The sequence below is a fragment of the Trichoderma ghanense genome, assembly GCF_004382785.1.
Source record: "Trichoderma ghanense strain CCMA-1212 chromosome Unknown scaffold_9, whole genome shotgun sequence".
In the NCBI taxonomy this organism is placed as follows: Eukaryota; Fungi; Ascomycota; class Sordariomycetes; order Hypocreales; family Hypocreaceae; genus Trichoderma; species Trichoderma ghanense.
The window spans coordinates 666838-680667 of record NW_027395672.1 but is presented as its reverse complement, the minus strand read 5'-3'; the positions used below and the strand labels follow the sequence as shown (position 1 = coordinate 680667).

At 58.2% G+C, this 13830-nt stretch overlaps 6 protein-coding genes across 6 annotated transcripts; 4 read left to right on the top strand and 2 right to left on the bottom strand.

Annotated features, from left to right (window-relative positions):
* Positions 1-1447: 1447 nt before the first annotated feature.
* On the bottom strand, positions 1448-2378 carry CCMA1212_007309 (uncharacterized protein; the record flags this gene model as incomplete). Its single annotated transcript, XM_073704480.1, has 4 exons — positions 1448-1454; positions 1577-1861; positions 1981-2222; positions 2373-2378. The coding sequence occupies 4 exons, from the start codon at positions 2376-2378 to the stop codon at positions 1448-1450; spliced, it is 540 nt and encodes a 179-aa protein (XP_073557020.1).
* Positions 1555-2291, top strand: CCMA1212_007310 (uncharacterized protein; the record flags this gene model as incomplete). The annotated part of the gene is made up of 2 exons (XM_073704481.1): positions 1555-1893; positions 1986-2291. The coding sequence occupies 2 exons, from the start codon at positions 1555-1557 to the stop codon at positions 2289-2291; spliced, it is 645 nt and encodes a 214-aa protein (XP_073556849.1).
* A 558-nt stretch (positions 2379-2936) lies between the features above and the next one.
* Positions 2937-4068, top strand: CCMA1212_007308 (uncharacterized protein; the record flags this gene model as incomplete). Its single annotated transcript, XM_073704479.1, has 3 exons — positions 2937-3293; positions 3367-3756; positions 3835-4068. 3 exons carry the CDS (start codon positions 2937-2939, stop codon positions 4066-4068), a joined length of 981 nt encoding a protein of 326 aa, XP_073557019.1.
* Positions 4069-4653: 585 nt separating this feature from the next.
* On the top strand, positions 4654-6396 carry CCMA1212_007307 (uncharacterized protein; the record flags this gene model as incomplete). The annotated part of the gene is made up of 1 exon (XM_073704478.1): positions 4654-6396. The coding sequence occupies one exon, from the start codon at positions 4654-4656 to the stop codon at positions 6394-6396; it is 1743 nt and encodes a 580-aa protein (XP_073557022.1).
* Positions 6397-6945: 549 nt separating this feature from the next.
* CCMA1212_007306 (Uncharacterized protein) lies at positions 6946-9600 on the bottom strand (the record flags this gene model as incomplete). The annotated part of the gene is made up of 1 exon (XM_073704477.1): positions 6946-9600. The coding sequence occupies one exon, from the start codon at positions 9598-9600 to the stop codon at positions 6946-6948; it is 2655 nt and encodes an 884-aa protein (XP_073557021.1).
* A 2301-nt stretch (positions 9601-11901) lies between these two features.
* Positions 11902-13491, top strand: CCMA1212_007305 (uncharacterized protein; the record flags this gene model as incomplete). The annotated part of the gene is made up of 1 exon (XM_073704476.1): positions 11902-13491. The coding sequence occupies one exon, from the start codon at positions 11902-11904 to the stop codon at positions 13489-13491; it is 1590 nt and encodes a 529-aa protein (XP_073557024.1).
* Positions 13492-13830: the final 339 nt, after the last annotated feature.

The window sequence follows — 13830 nt, the reverse complement described above, 5'->3', positions numbered from 1 at the left end:
CGACATTCCCTCCGCAGGCTAAGCCGAGTGGGAGGGCGGCCATCTCCACCGGCAGGGTTCCGGTGGCAGCTGAACGGCTGGGTGGGGACGAGGAGCTTGGTGCATCCATGACAATTACGCAGTGCTTGGGGTAAGGTTTGCTGGTTGTAACATGACGAGAAATGTTACGTAGAGGGAGACGGAAATTCCGAGGACGCGGGTGATGATAACAGAGCCTGCGTGGAGAGTACAGTACATGCTGGACTGGTCATGTAAATGTCTTTGCTCATTTGCAGAAGACAACGTCGCTCGCATTCTCAACTCTTTCCAGGCTGATGAGTAGTCTACTACATGTCGAGGTTCCGTTCCCTTCCACCTGCTTGTGACCCTCTCATGTCGTTGTACGCCGCGGCACGCACAGAGGCCAAGTCACAGGGATTGCCGTGGACCAGCTGGACGAACCTTGCGAATGCTTCGTCTTCATTCTTCGTGATGATGCATGGCTTTCTTCGTCCATCTGCTGCCCTGCAAGTCGGCGACCTCCGTAGCGCGTCGTCCTCGCAAATACCTGTACGGACAGCGTGAGCCCGCGAGAAATACTTTCCTACCAAACCGTAGCTAATGAGAAGTGACGATGCTCTCCTCCAAAAGCAATGCCCAAAATAACCCATCATTAACACTAGATAGATGAAGCTTACCGACTTGTGTGTGAGTACGCACGGCATCTCGAAATTAAATTGCATCCCTTTGGCGCGCGCGACAGTAGAGCCTTCATCAAAAGCTCCCCCGTCTCTTATATCCCCATATGCATCCTCATCCCAAGGAGAGAGAACAAGGCAAGATAAGGGAAATGCCCACATAATCAAGTCGTCTTCAAGCATCAGTCTCAGCAACACACAAACCCCTGCGTAATCATCTAATAGCCGCCCGTCCACATAAACAAAGCAACACCCATCTCGGACCTCCCCCCCCTGTTTCTATTTCCGTCCCCCTCACCTCCCATTGGCCCGGCACTTTTCCCCAAGCGCCGAACCCAGCCCAAAGCAAAATAATATCTAACAGAACCACCATTTGATTCCCCGGATTTTGTTTCGTTTCCTTCCTTCCACTCGCACAATCCAGCCAATCCCCGTCCGCAGACTCGTGCTCTGAAGGCGTCTAATTGGCGTCATGGCGGCTAAAGGGTTGCATTCGAGCGTTTTCTCCTGCATCTTCAGGTGTGGCAGGCTGTTACATGCCATTGGCTGCTTGTGAAGAAGAGGCTCTTTGGGGAGGGAGATCTGAGATTCGAGGTTTGGAGGTTGTAAGCGCCCGGAGATGGATCAAGTGGTTTGCTTTGTTCGAAGAAACGTACATGTATGCAGCGTTCCCCGCTTGATTCCATCGTGTTGTCTCTTGTTTCGTGATCAACAACCCGTGTCCAAGCAGATTTGCTTTTTCTTTCCTTTCCTTTCTCTTCATTCTTTTCTTAATTCCTGCTTGAATCTGTTGATTTCAGATTCCGTTTCTCTGCACAACTCAGTCACTGGCCTGACTTACACCCATCCCACCCAACCACCACAAACAACAACCAAAATGTCCAGCCTCAAAAACGAACTGTCCGCGTCCGACTTCGAGGTCGAGGCCCAAGACGCCCAGCGCAAAGTCCAGCACCAGGCCAAGCTGCGCCTCCTCAGCCTCGTCCACGGCGCCCGCGTCGCCCTCACGCTCCTCGCCCTGGCCGCCGGCATCACCGTCCTCGGCGTCGCGGCCAACGGGCTCATCGTCTACCACGAGACGTATCTGCCGCCCGACTTCTTCCTGCAGCTGTGGCCGGCGCGGTTCGACCTGCGGCCGACCAAGGCTCTCGTTGCTGGGGGCGTGCTCGTCGTCGTGGCCAATGCTGTGTCTTTGTTGTTTAGCAGGGTTCAGGCTGTATGTCCCTCATGTTCCCCCGGAAGAGCAAATTCAGCCTCGTCTTTCTCTTGCCAAAACCTCTCTCGACTAACGCTGATTTGATACGACAGCTCCGAAGCAAGACTGGCCCCCATGCCATCGCCAGCCTCGCCGCGCCCGCCATCGGCTTCGTCGCCTCTCTCGTCGCCATGGCCCTCTTCTACGCCGTCAACGCGTCTACCACCGTCGACAGCCTGCAGAGCTGGTCGTGTCGCTGGAGGGACGTGCCCATGAGGACGCAGCCGCACTTTGGCACCCTGTGCAGGCAGAGCGAGGCCGGCGTGGTGCTGGCCGTGCTGCTTGTTCCCCTGGAGGCGGCGATTCTTGCCGTGGCGGGCTGGCAGGTTGTTTTGGAGCGACAGGCTACGAAGGCGTGATTGATGTCCACGTGAAGTCATGAATAGGGAGAAACAGAGAGAGGGTGTGGTTGAAGAGTGGATGTATATCTATACTGGAACTGGCATGTTGCTCTTCGTGGACAGATGATTGGGCACTATATACATATCTGTACCCAACTGTTTTATATGTAATCTAATGATGTTGCTTCGGACGCAAAAAAAAAAAAGAAATAAAGAAAAAAAACACTTTGCCCTGCTCAGGTCGACTCGGCTTGAACTGAAACAAAGCATATTACATATAGCGGACAGATGTTGCAAGCTCCCCCGGCTCCGGCAAACCTCAAGCCGCCCGGGTTCATGTTCTTGAGATGGCAGGCATCCGCCCGTGTTTCCGAAGGCTACCCGCAAAGCCGTTGAATCGCGACTGTGTCACATTGTCTCCTTCATTCAATGCGGGTAATGGGATAAAACATCAGCACGGTGTAACGAACAAATTCATTGATCAAGTCAAGCCGTGACAACGACAGTTGCGAGTAACCAACCAGGTGAGAGACGGGTTTCACTTTGCGCTCACCTTTTCCTCTGTCTGAAACACAGACTTTTGCGTCCCTAGAGAAAGGAGGAGAAGAGGAGAAACTTCTCTCCTTCCACCGACTCACGTCTGCCTCCTCACAGCATTCCGTCATGGATCAACAACAGAAACCACCCATCCTCAGCATCGCCAAGGCACCCGATGCAAGCGCAACACCCCCATCCTCTCCGCCTGATTGGAAATTCAAGCCCATATCCAAGGTATCGAGTCTCCAAATCGTCCCAGAAGGCGACTTTGCTCGAGTTCAGCCTCAAGATGCCTCACATCCGGCGGATACCCCGAAACCAGCACCGAGAGGACCCTCTTCGAGCATTCACAGCAGCGAAAAAGAGCGTCTGGCTGGTCAACGGAGCCAGTACCTTCACGATGCTCTTCATGAGCAATCTGCAGATTCAGCTGCGGCAAGTGTCCGGTCAGAGGCGCTGATATACGCCGAGCTCAAGACGAATGTCAAGGCGAGCACTCTTATACATCTTCCCTCCACACCATAGTCATGGTATCTTAACTGACCTCTCACTGCAGATCGAAAACGAACAGCAACTCCTCACCACCCTATCCACCCACCTCGCCGCCCGCTACAACCGCCCCCCCTCATCCACCGTCGTCTCCCTCCACCACACCCAAAGCCTCCTCTTCAGCGGCTCCCCGAGTCCCGCCTACGTCCTCACCGTCGCGGCTCTCACGTGCCAAGTCCAGCCCGCAACCAACAAGCGCAACGCCGCCGTCCTGCAGAAGCACCTGGAGGCTGCTTTACGCGTGCCTCCTGCGAGGGGGATGGTGCGCTTCGTGCCCGTGGCGGAAGAGTGTCTTGCGTGGGGTGGGAAGACGGTGACGGGGAGGATCGCCGAGGCTGTGGCGACTGTTGAGGGGGACGGGGAGAAAGAAAGGGGACAGGAGAGGAGGAGGTTGAAGGTGAGGCTATGATGGCTTGTTGGTTTTATTTTGTGTGCGTGAGGAGATTGCTGACTGGGGGGAGGGGGGGTGATATAGTCGCTGTCGTTGAGACGATCTACACCAGCGGAGGGTGTATCGCCCAATCTAGCATCTACCAGTCCTTTGAAGAACGGAAAGGGCACCTCCAAGACCTTGAATACTCGAGTAGAGGCTGGAAATGCTGAAACGGAAGAAACTGGCGGGGTGGTCAGGAAGAAGAAGAGCATCATCCACACGCTCTTCAGGACGTCTAGGGTGGACGATGAGGATCCGGCATCTCAGGGCTCATGAAGCAGAAAAAGTCAAAGGAGCTGCAGGTGGCAAGGCATTGAACCAAGGCAATTGCTCGACGAGGAATATATAGTCTAATAAGCAAAAGAATCAATGGCCAAGACATGCTTCAATAAAGGACAAGTTGATGGAGAGTTGGCAGAAGAATAGTCAACATGAAGTTAGTCCCACACCGAGCTCCCTTTGAAATCACAAGCCTAGGATTGACTGGACCTCAACACTCAACTCCCCAACTGTGACAATCAACGAAAAACGGACATCAAACGCGCATCATCCTGTCAAGACCAACATATTCTTTGCCAAAAGTAATTCAACGTCGCATGTTGTTGCGAAAACGCGTCTGCAACTCAGGCATCAACACTGGCGACGAGCTGACTAACCGGGAGCAACTCGCAGCTACACCTCCAAGTCAAGTCAAGCCCACCTCGACTCAGTCTCAAATCAACTTCAACTTCAACCTCAACCTCAATTTTTGTCTTTCTAGTCAACAACCCTATACAACCCCACGCAGCTTCAATTTTGGAACATCTCGTTGCTTCTACAACCGTCAATCCAGCTTCTCCCACTAGTTATCGTCCTCCGGCCATGGCAGTTGCCTGCCCCATCTGCAACAAACCCGTCAAGTCCACCGACATCAACGACCACCTCGACTCGGGCTGCACAACCTTCATCGTCAACAGCCATTCCTCCGCCACTCCTCCTCCTCCTCCTCCTTACCCTCAGACCCCCTCCCACAATGGAACGACGACAGCCGCTGCTCCTCCACAGTCCCAGCCGCAGACCCAGAAGCGCAGCGCCTCGAGCTTCTTCTCGACGCCCGCGCCGAAGCGACAAATCACCGAATTCAAGTCCCAGACGCCATTGACCAACTCCACGTTCCCGCCGCTGGCCGGCAAGAAGAGAGGCTTCGAAGATGGACCCGGAGAGACGCCCCGGCAGGGAAACGGACAAACGCGGGAGGAGGACAGGCCCATGGAGGACAGGCCCATGGAAGACGCGGCAGCAGCGGTCAACGGTCACGGCGCAGACGAAGACGGCCGCAGGATCAAAAAGACAAAGACATCTCGCGCCGCCCCCCTGGCGGAGCGCATGCGGCCCAAGACGCTCGACGACGTCTGCGGGCAAGACCTCGTCGGGCCCGAGGGCGTCCTCCGCTCGCTCATCGAGTCGAACCGCGTGCCGTCCATGATCCTCTGGGGCGCGTCGGGCACGGGCAAGACGACGATTGCGCGGTGCATCGCGCACATGGTCGGCGGGCGCTTCATCGAGCTCAACGCCACGAGCTCGGGCGTGCAGGAGTGCAAGAAGCTCTTCGCCGAGGCGGCCAGCGAGCTGCAGCTGACGGGGCGCAAGACCATCATCTTCTGCGACGAGATCCACCGCTTCAACAAGGCCCAGCAGGACGTCTTCCTGCGCCCCGTCGAGGCCGGCACCATCACCCTCATCGGCGCCACGACCGAGAACCCGTCCTTCAAGGTGGCCAACGCGCTGCTCTCGCGCTGCCGCACGTTCACCCTGCGGCCGCTGGGCGCCGACGACGTCGTGGCCATTCTGCGGCGCGCGCGCAAGGCCGAGGAGGCCGTGTATCCGCCGTCGCCGCTCATCGACGACGAGATGATGGAGTACCTGGCGCGCTTCAGCGACGGCGACGCCCGCACGGCGCTCAACCTCCTCGAGCTCGCCCTCTCGCTCACCCTCCGCGAGGGCATGACCAAGGACGCCATCAAGCAGTCCCTCACCAAGACGCTCGTCTACGACCGCGCCGGCGACCAGCACTACGACACAATCTCCGCCTTCCACAAGTCCGTCCGCGGCAACGACCCGGACGCCGCCCTCTACTACCTCGCCCGCATGCTGCAGTCGGGCGAGGACCCCCTCTTCATCGCCCGCCGCATGGTCGTCATCGCCTCCGAGGACGTCGGCCTGGCCGACAACTCCCTCCTCACCCTCGCCACCTCGACGTACACGGCCACGCAGCAGATTGGCCTCCCCGAGGCCCGCATCCCGCTCGCCCACTGCGCCGTCGCCCTCTGCCTCGCGCCCAAGAGCACCCGCGCGTACCGCGGCCTCAACAACGCTTTTGCCGCGCTGCGCGAGCCCGGCGTCGCGAGCCTGCCTGTGCCGCTGCACCTGCGCAACGCGCCGACGAGGCTCATGCGCGATCTGGGCTGCGGCGCGGAATACAAGTATCCGCCGAATTATAAGGACGGCAAGGTCAAGCAGAGGTATTTGCCCGAGGAGCTGCTCGGGCGGAGGTTTTTGGAGGCGAGGGATTTGGGGACCGAGGTTGATCCTGATTATGAGATGGATGATGCGGGAGGTGCGTGATTGGATTTGAGGGATAAGGACGGGATAACGATTGTATGAGTACATGTACGTTATGGCCAGCCAGTTGAGGGGTTCTGGATACATGATACCACTGGCGACGGCAAGCACGCATAGACAGCGTTCTCTTTGTGACATGAAAAGGAAGGCAAGGGGAATGGGATCATATGACAAAAGGTGTACATCTCAAACACGCATATAGGCATTTGCATAGGGAGCATCATGACATTGCAATCAACGGTACGCTTCTTTCGTAGTGATACACACTATGGAACTAAATACCATACATGTGCTCTCTCGCTCCTTTGCTTCGATATGCAGAATGGGGTATGGGTATATAACGATGATGCTTCTGACTCGGTATGCCATATGAGTGCAAGATGCACCTGAAAGGAAACCAGATGAAACGCAAAAAAAAGAAGAAAGAAGACGCTCATGCTGTACGTAAACGTGAGTGTGTCACTGTAGAAGAAGCAATATGCCATGCAACAGAGTATGCCATGCAAGAATATGCCATCAGCCTCAACAGACAAGTCGACGTGCGCATCAAACCTACTCCAGCCCCGCGGCAGTCAAAGCCCCATACCCAATCCCCTTTCTCCTCCCCCTGACCACCGCCGCCAGCCCCCTCGCCAGCGCCGGCAGATCCCCCATCATCGAGACGTGGCCCCTCTCCGTGCTCACCCTGCCCCCCTTGGCGAGCGAGTACCCCTCCGGCAGCATGCTCTCCTTGGCCAGCACCACGCCGTCGCCCGGGCGGAAGACCAGATCGTCGTAGGCGTCGGCGCAGGGGATCGCCTCGCGGCCGCTGACCCGCGCGGCGTACACCGTCGGGATGCTCTTGGAGTAGATGACGGCCAGGGGCGGGTAGGCGTTGCACAGCTGGTGGGTTGGGTTGTGGGCTAGTTCGGAGCGGAACTGTTTCGTCGCGGCGAGGACGCGGGCGAGGTAGTCGTAGTTGCGGCGGAAGCGCTCGGGGTCGATGGCTGTTGGCGGGGGAGGTGACGGGGGAGTGTTGCTGCTATTGTTGTTGGAGGACCATGAGTTGGATGAGGAGTTGTTGTTGTCGGAACGGGGGTTGGAATAGGGGGGTTGAGGGGACTGGGACAGCGGGATGCTCATCGTGTGGCGGTGGTGGATGTTGCCGTTCATCTGAGGCTGCCCAGACGCCCGGTTCTGGACATTGTTGGCAACATTGTTGGCGGCATCGTTGAGATTCTTGGATACTGCGGAATCGAGGCCTGACATAGAGCTTCGCCTCTTGTCGACTTTGCCATCATTGCCGCCAGCACGAGGCCACAGGGAGTTCTTGGGAAACAAGTTGGCCAGGGGGGAATGCCCGGCAGATCGATTATACGGCGGCAGCGGAGGCGCAACACAGGGGCTGAGGCGCCACTTGACCCAGCTGTCGGGGTCGAAGAAGTCGACGGGGTACGGCTCGCCCGTCTCGCGGTCGACGAAGCAGAAGCCGTCGTCGGGCAGCAGCGTGAAGGAGGTGCGGATGCTGAAGTTGACCTGCGCCGTCAGCAGCTTGTCGTTGAAGAGCACCGCGTCGCCGTTGCGCAGCGGGCCGAGGATGTTGATGCACCGCATGGGCGTCCCGCAGAACAAGACGCCGGCGAAGAGGTGCGGCTGCTGGTTGACGGCGTGCCGCGTGATGAGCCCGCCGAGGCTGTGCGCGACGACGATGGCGCCGCGAGACTCGGCCGGGACGCCGGGCTGGTTCGACGGCAGCGTCGCGAGGAAGTCCTGCAGCCGCCTCGAGAGCCGCGCCGGGCTCAGGCGCCAGTCGTAGCCGTAGTCCCAGACCCGGAGGCGCCCCGTCCGCGCGTTCTCGCACGCGCGTAGCTTCTTGAAGAACTTGCGCGAGATGTCAATGGGCCCGATGTGCTGCAGCATGCCCGAAGGGATGATGCGCTCCTCCATCGTCTCCTCGTCCTCGTCGTCCAGGCCCACCTCGAGGTTCGCCTTGCGCATGTTGAGCCCGAGCTTGACCGGCGCCCACAGCTGTTGATGGGGCGGCTCAGCGGACCGCAGGATCGAGCCGCGGTAGCCGCCCATGACGACAATGTCGCCCGTCAGCTCGGCCAGCACGCGGTCGAGGCGCTCCGAGTCGTCCTTGTCCTTGTCCCGCTCCTTGTCCTGCTCCAGCTGCTGCTTGGAATGCGTCGCCGGCTCGTTGGAAAAGATGTTGTTGAGCGAAATGGTGGACCGCCGCGACACGGCCTGCAGCTTGGCCAGCGTCGGCATGCTGGGCATCTTGAAGTTGGGCACGTCCGGCAGGCTGTCCTTGATGGCCATGAAGCGCACGTTGACCTGCTCGCGCACGTCGGTGAAGCGGTTGTCGTCGCCGAGCGAAGACGCGCGCGACAGGCTGTGATACAGCATGCTGTCGTCGGACGTTGTCCTGCGCAGCAGCGGCGGCCGCAGCGCTTCGGAACCAGCACCGGCGTCTGCCGAGCTGTGAGGCGGAGGAGAGTTGGAGGGAGACTGAGAAACAGAGGCATGGCCTCGACGTCGAGAGGCGACTGAGCGACTGCGCTGATGCTTGCCGTCGGTGAAGCTCGATAGAAACGACCTTGGCCTGGATAGCGACGGGAGAAAGTTGGACGGCGTGCTGAGCGACGGAAATGCTTGCTGGAGCTTCTTCAAGGCTTCTTGGCCGGCTGACCTCGACCGCTGGCGCGTGGGCTCAAAGGCGGCGTGCAGAATCCCACGGGCATCGCTCAAGGGTCTCGCGTCCTTGCTGTGCTGCTGAGACTTCCACGGAGACGGAGGGGCATATCGTCTTGCTTCGCTCTTGGGTGAAGGCACAGAATCCAGCTGAATGATGGGCTTCCGCATGGCGCGTGGAGGCGAGCGGGACTTGGGCGATGTTGCCGCCTTTGGCGTCGTATCTCCTCCATCCCCCTCTCCGTCTGCCTCTCCATCGCCGTCTGCGTCGTCGTCACCAGACACGAGAAGCTCCGGTTCGTCAAAGAAGCCATTGGGTCCCGGGCGTTGCATGGCAGCCGCCTTCTCGATGGCCGGCGTCCACAAGGAAGTCAGGTGGCTTGCCGCGGCGCTCATGGCCGGCTGCAAAACGGCCTGGGCGTCGTCCTGGTCCGGAATCATCTGGTCGTCCGAAAAGTTGCCTTCCTCGCCGCCGTCCGGTATGGAATCCCGGCGGCCGAGCGGCTGCCCCGTCATTGCTTTTGTGCTCGTCATTGCGTGTGTTTCCTCAGACGATTCTGCTCCATAGACTCGGCCCAATCGGGAGACCCTGAATGATCGACGACCAGAAAGAAAGGGGTCTTTGAGGGGAGGTTGGAAACCAGAAATAAAAGGGGAGAAGAAGGAGAAGAAGGAGAAGAAGGAGCAGAAACTACGGGGGAAATGGGATCGGACTGCAAGGCGGTGGAGATTCTGCAACGACGAAGAGAATCAACGCAACTATGTACAGGTTTGACGTTTCTTGCGATGGGAATGACAGCGGACCAATAAGGAGCGCCGATTGGCCGAGGATGAGGTGTTGAGCTAGCAAGTAGTTGTAGGGCTACTGTGCGGTCAACAAGGATGGGATGGGATGAGATAAGGTGGGAATAGGAAGGTCGTGAGATGTGACAAAAGGGGACAAAGCCGAGGCGGTGGCTGTGAGCAGTTCGACAGATCGCGGCGTCCGAGTCATCCAGAAGGTGAGAACAGAGTTCGCAAGCCGAACAAAAGAAGCAGTCCGAGAAAGACGGCCGCTCTTATTTAGGCCATGCAGATGCACAGAAGACCGACCATGGAGCTCGGGCTGTGGATGGGGAAGCCGAGCCACCCGGCGCAGCGCCAAACCGCTCAAGCAGGTCCGTCTTATGAGTGGCCAACGTGCATCTCGGGCTGTGAGCCTGATTGGTCGTTGGTTGGGCAGCCAGAGCTGACTCCGTCCGTACCTTGGAGATCCGGGCAGCAGATCTCGTTGCCTTTCCTCTGCTTCTTGTCAGCTGTTGGGACTGGGGCTTCTCACGGCGGATGGCGACAGGAATGGGAGCACAGAATAAGGGCTGAGCTAAGCCCCGGAACCCTGCGCTGAGCGTCGATCAAGGGGCGGTTGCTCGTCATCCATTGCTCACCGATGGAATCATCGATTCGATTCCTGGATCCTGAGGGCAAGGACATGAGAGTCGAGACCCCTGGTTCTGCTGCGGAGAAGCTCGTCCAGAAGAGAGGCTCGGTTCGGGCCCTTTGGCCGTGTCCCCAGCCCCCAGCTTTCGCTGTGAATCTGTCATCGTTGGAAGGATTGGTGCAAACGACGTGCAATTGGTGTCGCAGCCGCTTCTCTCGCATGTGATGTGACATTTTCAAATTGCATTGATTCACAGCAGAAATTGGGAGAAAGAAATCCGTCGACGGCGCTTAGCAAATTGGCAACGTGACCCCGATTCCGCTACAAGTTCTTGATGACCTCATCCATAGTTTGCAGGTTTGCTTACGTGTGTCTCGATCTTCGGCAGCAGCCGATGGAAGCAGCAACGATGCCTGTTCCTAAATATAACTGCAGAGCCTGACGCTAAAAGAAACCGAGTTGCGAGGATGACCGACTGCTTGTACGAGCCGACGGGGTCATTTGGAACATAACCCGTCCAGGGGTCTGCAAGAATTAGAAAGGGACTGTTTAGAGTACCAGCCGATTATTTGTATACGGCTTGCTGCATGCGTGGCCAGCGTGGCCGAGTCGGTGATAAAAGACCAACAACCCAAGGTTACACCCTCAAACGATTGTTTGAGGCTCGAATGGTTGTTCCCGGTTGTTCCAAACAAGTGTCTCGTTGACGGCTTCTTGCAGAGCTGATTCAACAGCAACAGACCACAATCGTCAGACATCACCACACCCATCATGCTCTCGACCCTATTCGGGCAACAGTCAGCTACATAGATCCCTAGAATCAGGAACAAATGCTACCTCAACCATACAAAGTCCCTCTTGCATCGTGACAGTCTTCCTACAGACCGACAGCTCTTCCTTCGTGGCTGAGCACAAGGTACTCAACTCCAACTTCCATCTTTCCAATGCTGCGTCTCACATCAACAAATCACCACACCCCAGGCCCATCCATCCGTCAAGCTCACAAACAAAGCATCCCCCCAATGATACTCCATAAAGGGTTCAACACTCCACGGCCCGAATCATTAGGCAAAATGAAAAGCCTCGGTAACAACAGCCCACCTAACGTGTAATCGGGGCCCATTCCAGAACCGTCGGCTGCCCAGGTAGAACAGCTCTGGAGCTCTTTGGAGCTCTTAGTGCACTGCCTACTTTGGCCAGTGACCAACCAGCATGCATGCCATAACGTCAACGTGAACTCAACCCTCTTGGTCTCAACCATCACAACCACAACTGAGTGTCCATCATCAACCCCAACCCCAACCTCGACCTCAACCTCGACCTCTACATATAGATACCCTCATCCATCTCCATCTCCATCCATTCATCCCATCAACACCAACAATCTCTCCCATCGTCCCCATCCATCCAATGCCATCATGACATCCCTCGCCCCCCGCCCTCCCTACTCCGACACCGAGCTCGCCGCCCTTTACCCTTCCTCCCTCCACCTCCAACAAGTCCAAATCCTCCTCCGCCACGGCGAGCGCACCCCCGTCAGCGCCCGCTTCGCCAACACCGGCCTCGCCGCCTACTGGCCCTACTGCTCCGCCGTCAGCCGCTTCCGCTCCGCCGTCCTCGCGCCCTCCGGCCCCGATCCCACCTCACCAGCACCATCACCATCGTCACAATCATCACCATCCTTCTCCGACCTCCAATGGCGCCGCCGCCTCGAAGCCTTCGGCCCCAATGACGCCGCCGTCCCCGCCACCGGCCCCGACGGCTCCCTCGACAACCTCTGCGACCTCGGCATGCTCACCGACCGCGGCCGCGAGACGGCCCACGCCCTCGGCGCCCGCCTCCGCCACCTCTACGTCGACCACCTCGACTTCCTGCCCGCCAGCATCAAGGACGCCTCCTCCTTCATGTACCTCCGCGCCACGCCCATCCCCCGCGCCCTCGAGTCCATGCAGCAGGCCTTCCTGGGGCTCTACCCGCCGCACACCCGCGACCCAGACTTCCCTCCCCTGACCATCGTCTCGCGCTACTCCCCCGAGGAGACCCTCTTCCCCAACGACATGCACTGCCGGCGCTTCGCCGAGCTGTCTAGGGCGTTTGCCCAGAGGGCCGCCGAGCGCTGGAACGACACGGACGAGATGCGCTACCTGACGGCCAAGCTCGGCAAGTACATGCCCGACGACAGCCCCAAGGTCGCCGTCGACTCCAAGCCTCGGCTGAGCGGCATCATGGACACGGTCAACTCCACCCTCGCCCACGGCCCGGCGACGCGCCTCCCCCGCGACTTTTACGACCCAAAGGTGCGCCAGACCATGGAAAAGGTGTCCGTGGACGAGTGGTTCGCCGGCTACGGCGAGAGCCGCGAGTACCGCGCCCTCGGCATCGGCGCTCTGCTGGGTGACGTCGTCGCCAGGATGGTCGCCAGCGCCGAGCGCAACGTCCCTCCTCCGGACACGGAATTCGTCCACCCTCCCGGCCAGCAGCGCTCCTCTTCGACTGTAGACGACGATGCTCAGATCCGCTTCGGCCTGAGCGGCTGCCACGACACAACCCTCGCCGGCATCCTCGCCAGCCTGGGCGCGTACAACACCGAGTCCTGGCCCCCCTTTACAAGCCACATCGCCATCGAACTCTTTCGCTCCTCCGACAAACCCCCCTCTTCTTCATCACCATCGTCAACATCATCATCATCATGGTGGCCCTCCTCCTTCTTCTCCCCCAACAAACAACACCAGCCGTCCATCTCCCGCAAACCAACCCCCGCCCTCACGCCCGCCGAGAGGGAAAAGCTGGAGGGCTACTACGTGCGCCTCCGGTACAACGATCAGCCCGTCACCATCCCCGGGTGCAAACCCGATGGGAAGCATTTTCCGGGGCAAGAGTCCTTTTGTACGCTTGCTGCGTTCAAGAGCATTGTTGATAAGTTTACGCCCAGGGACTGGCAGGCGGAGTGTCGGGCGAATATAAAAAAGGCGGCGTTTCCCGAGGTCAAGGAGCCCGCTGGGTTTTGAGACTGGCGTAGGCTACTGCATTGGAAGACTTGGCGGGGCCTTTCTCTTCCTTTGGTCGTCAGGGTAGCTGGAGTTGATGTTCTCCAATAACTGAGTTGAGTGAAGCTCTCTCATCAAGAGTGTAGAAAACTAAAAGTTCAAGACAAGACATGCAGGAGATGGAATGGTTCAAAAGAAATTGACACTCACGCAAAGAGCCAAAGAGCCATCATATGGTCTTATTCAATGTATTAGTCGAATTCGACCACGCTGCAAAAAACTCCATAACGACATTACCATACATGCAGATAATCCTCCTCCTCCCCTCCCCGTCTACAGCATTACCAAAACCCTCGGTCA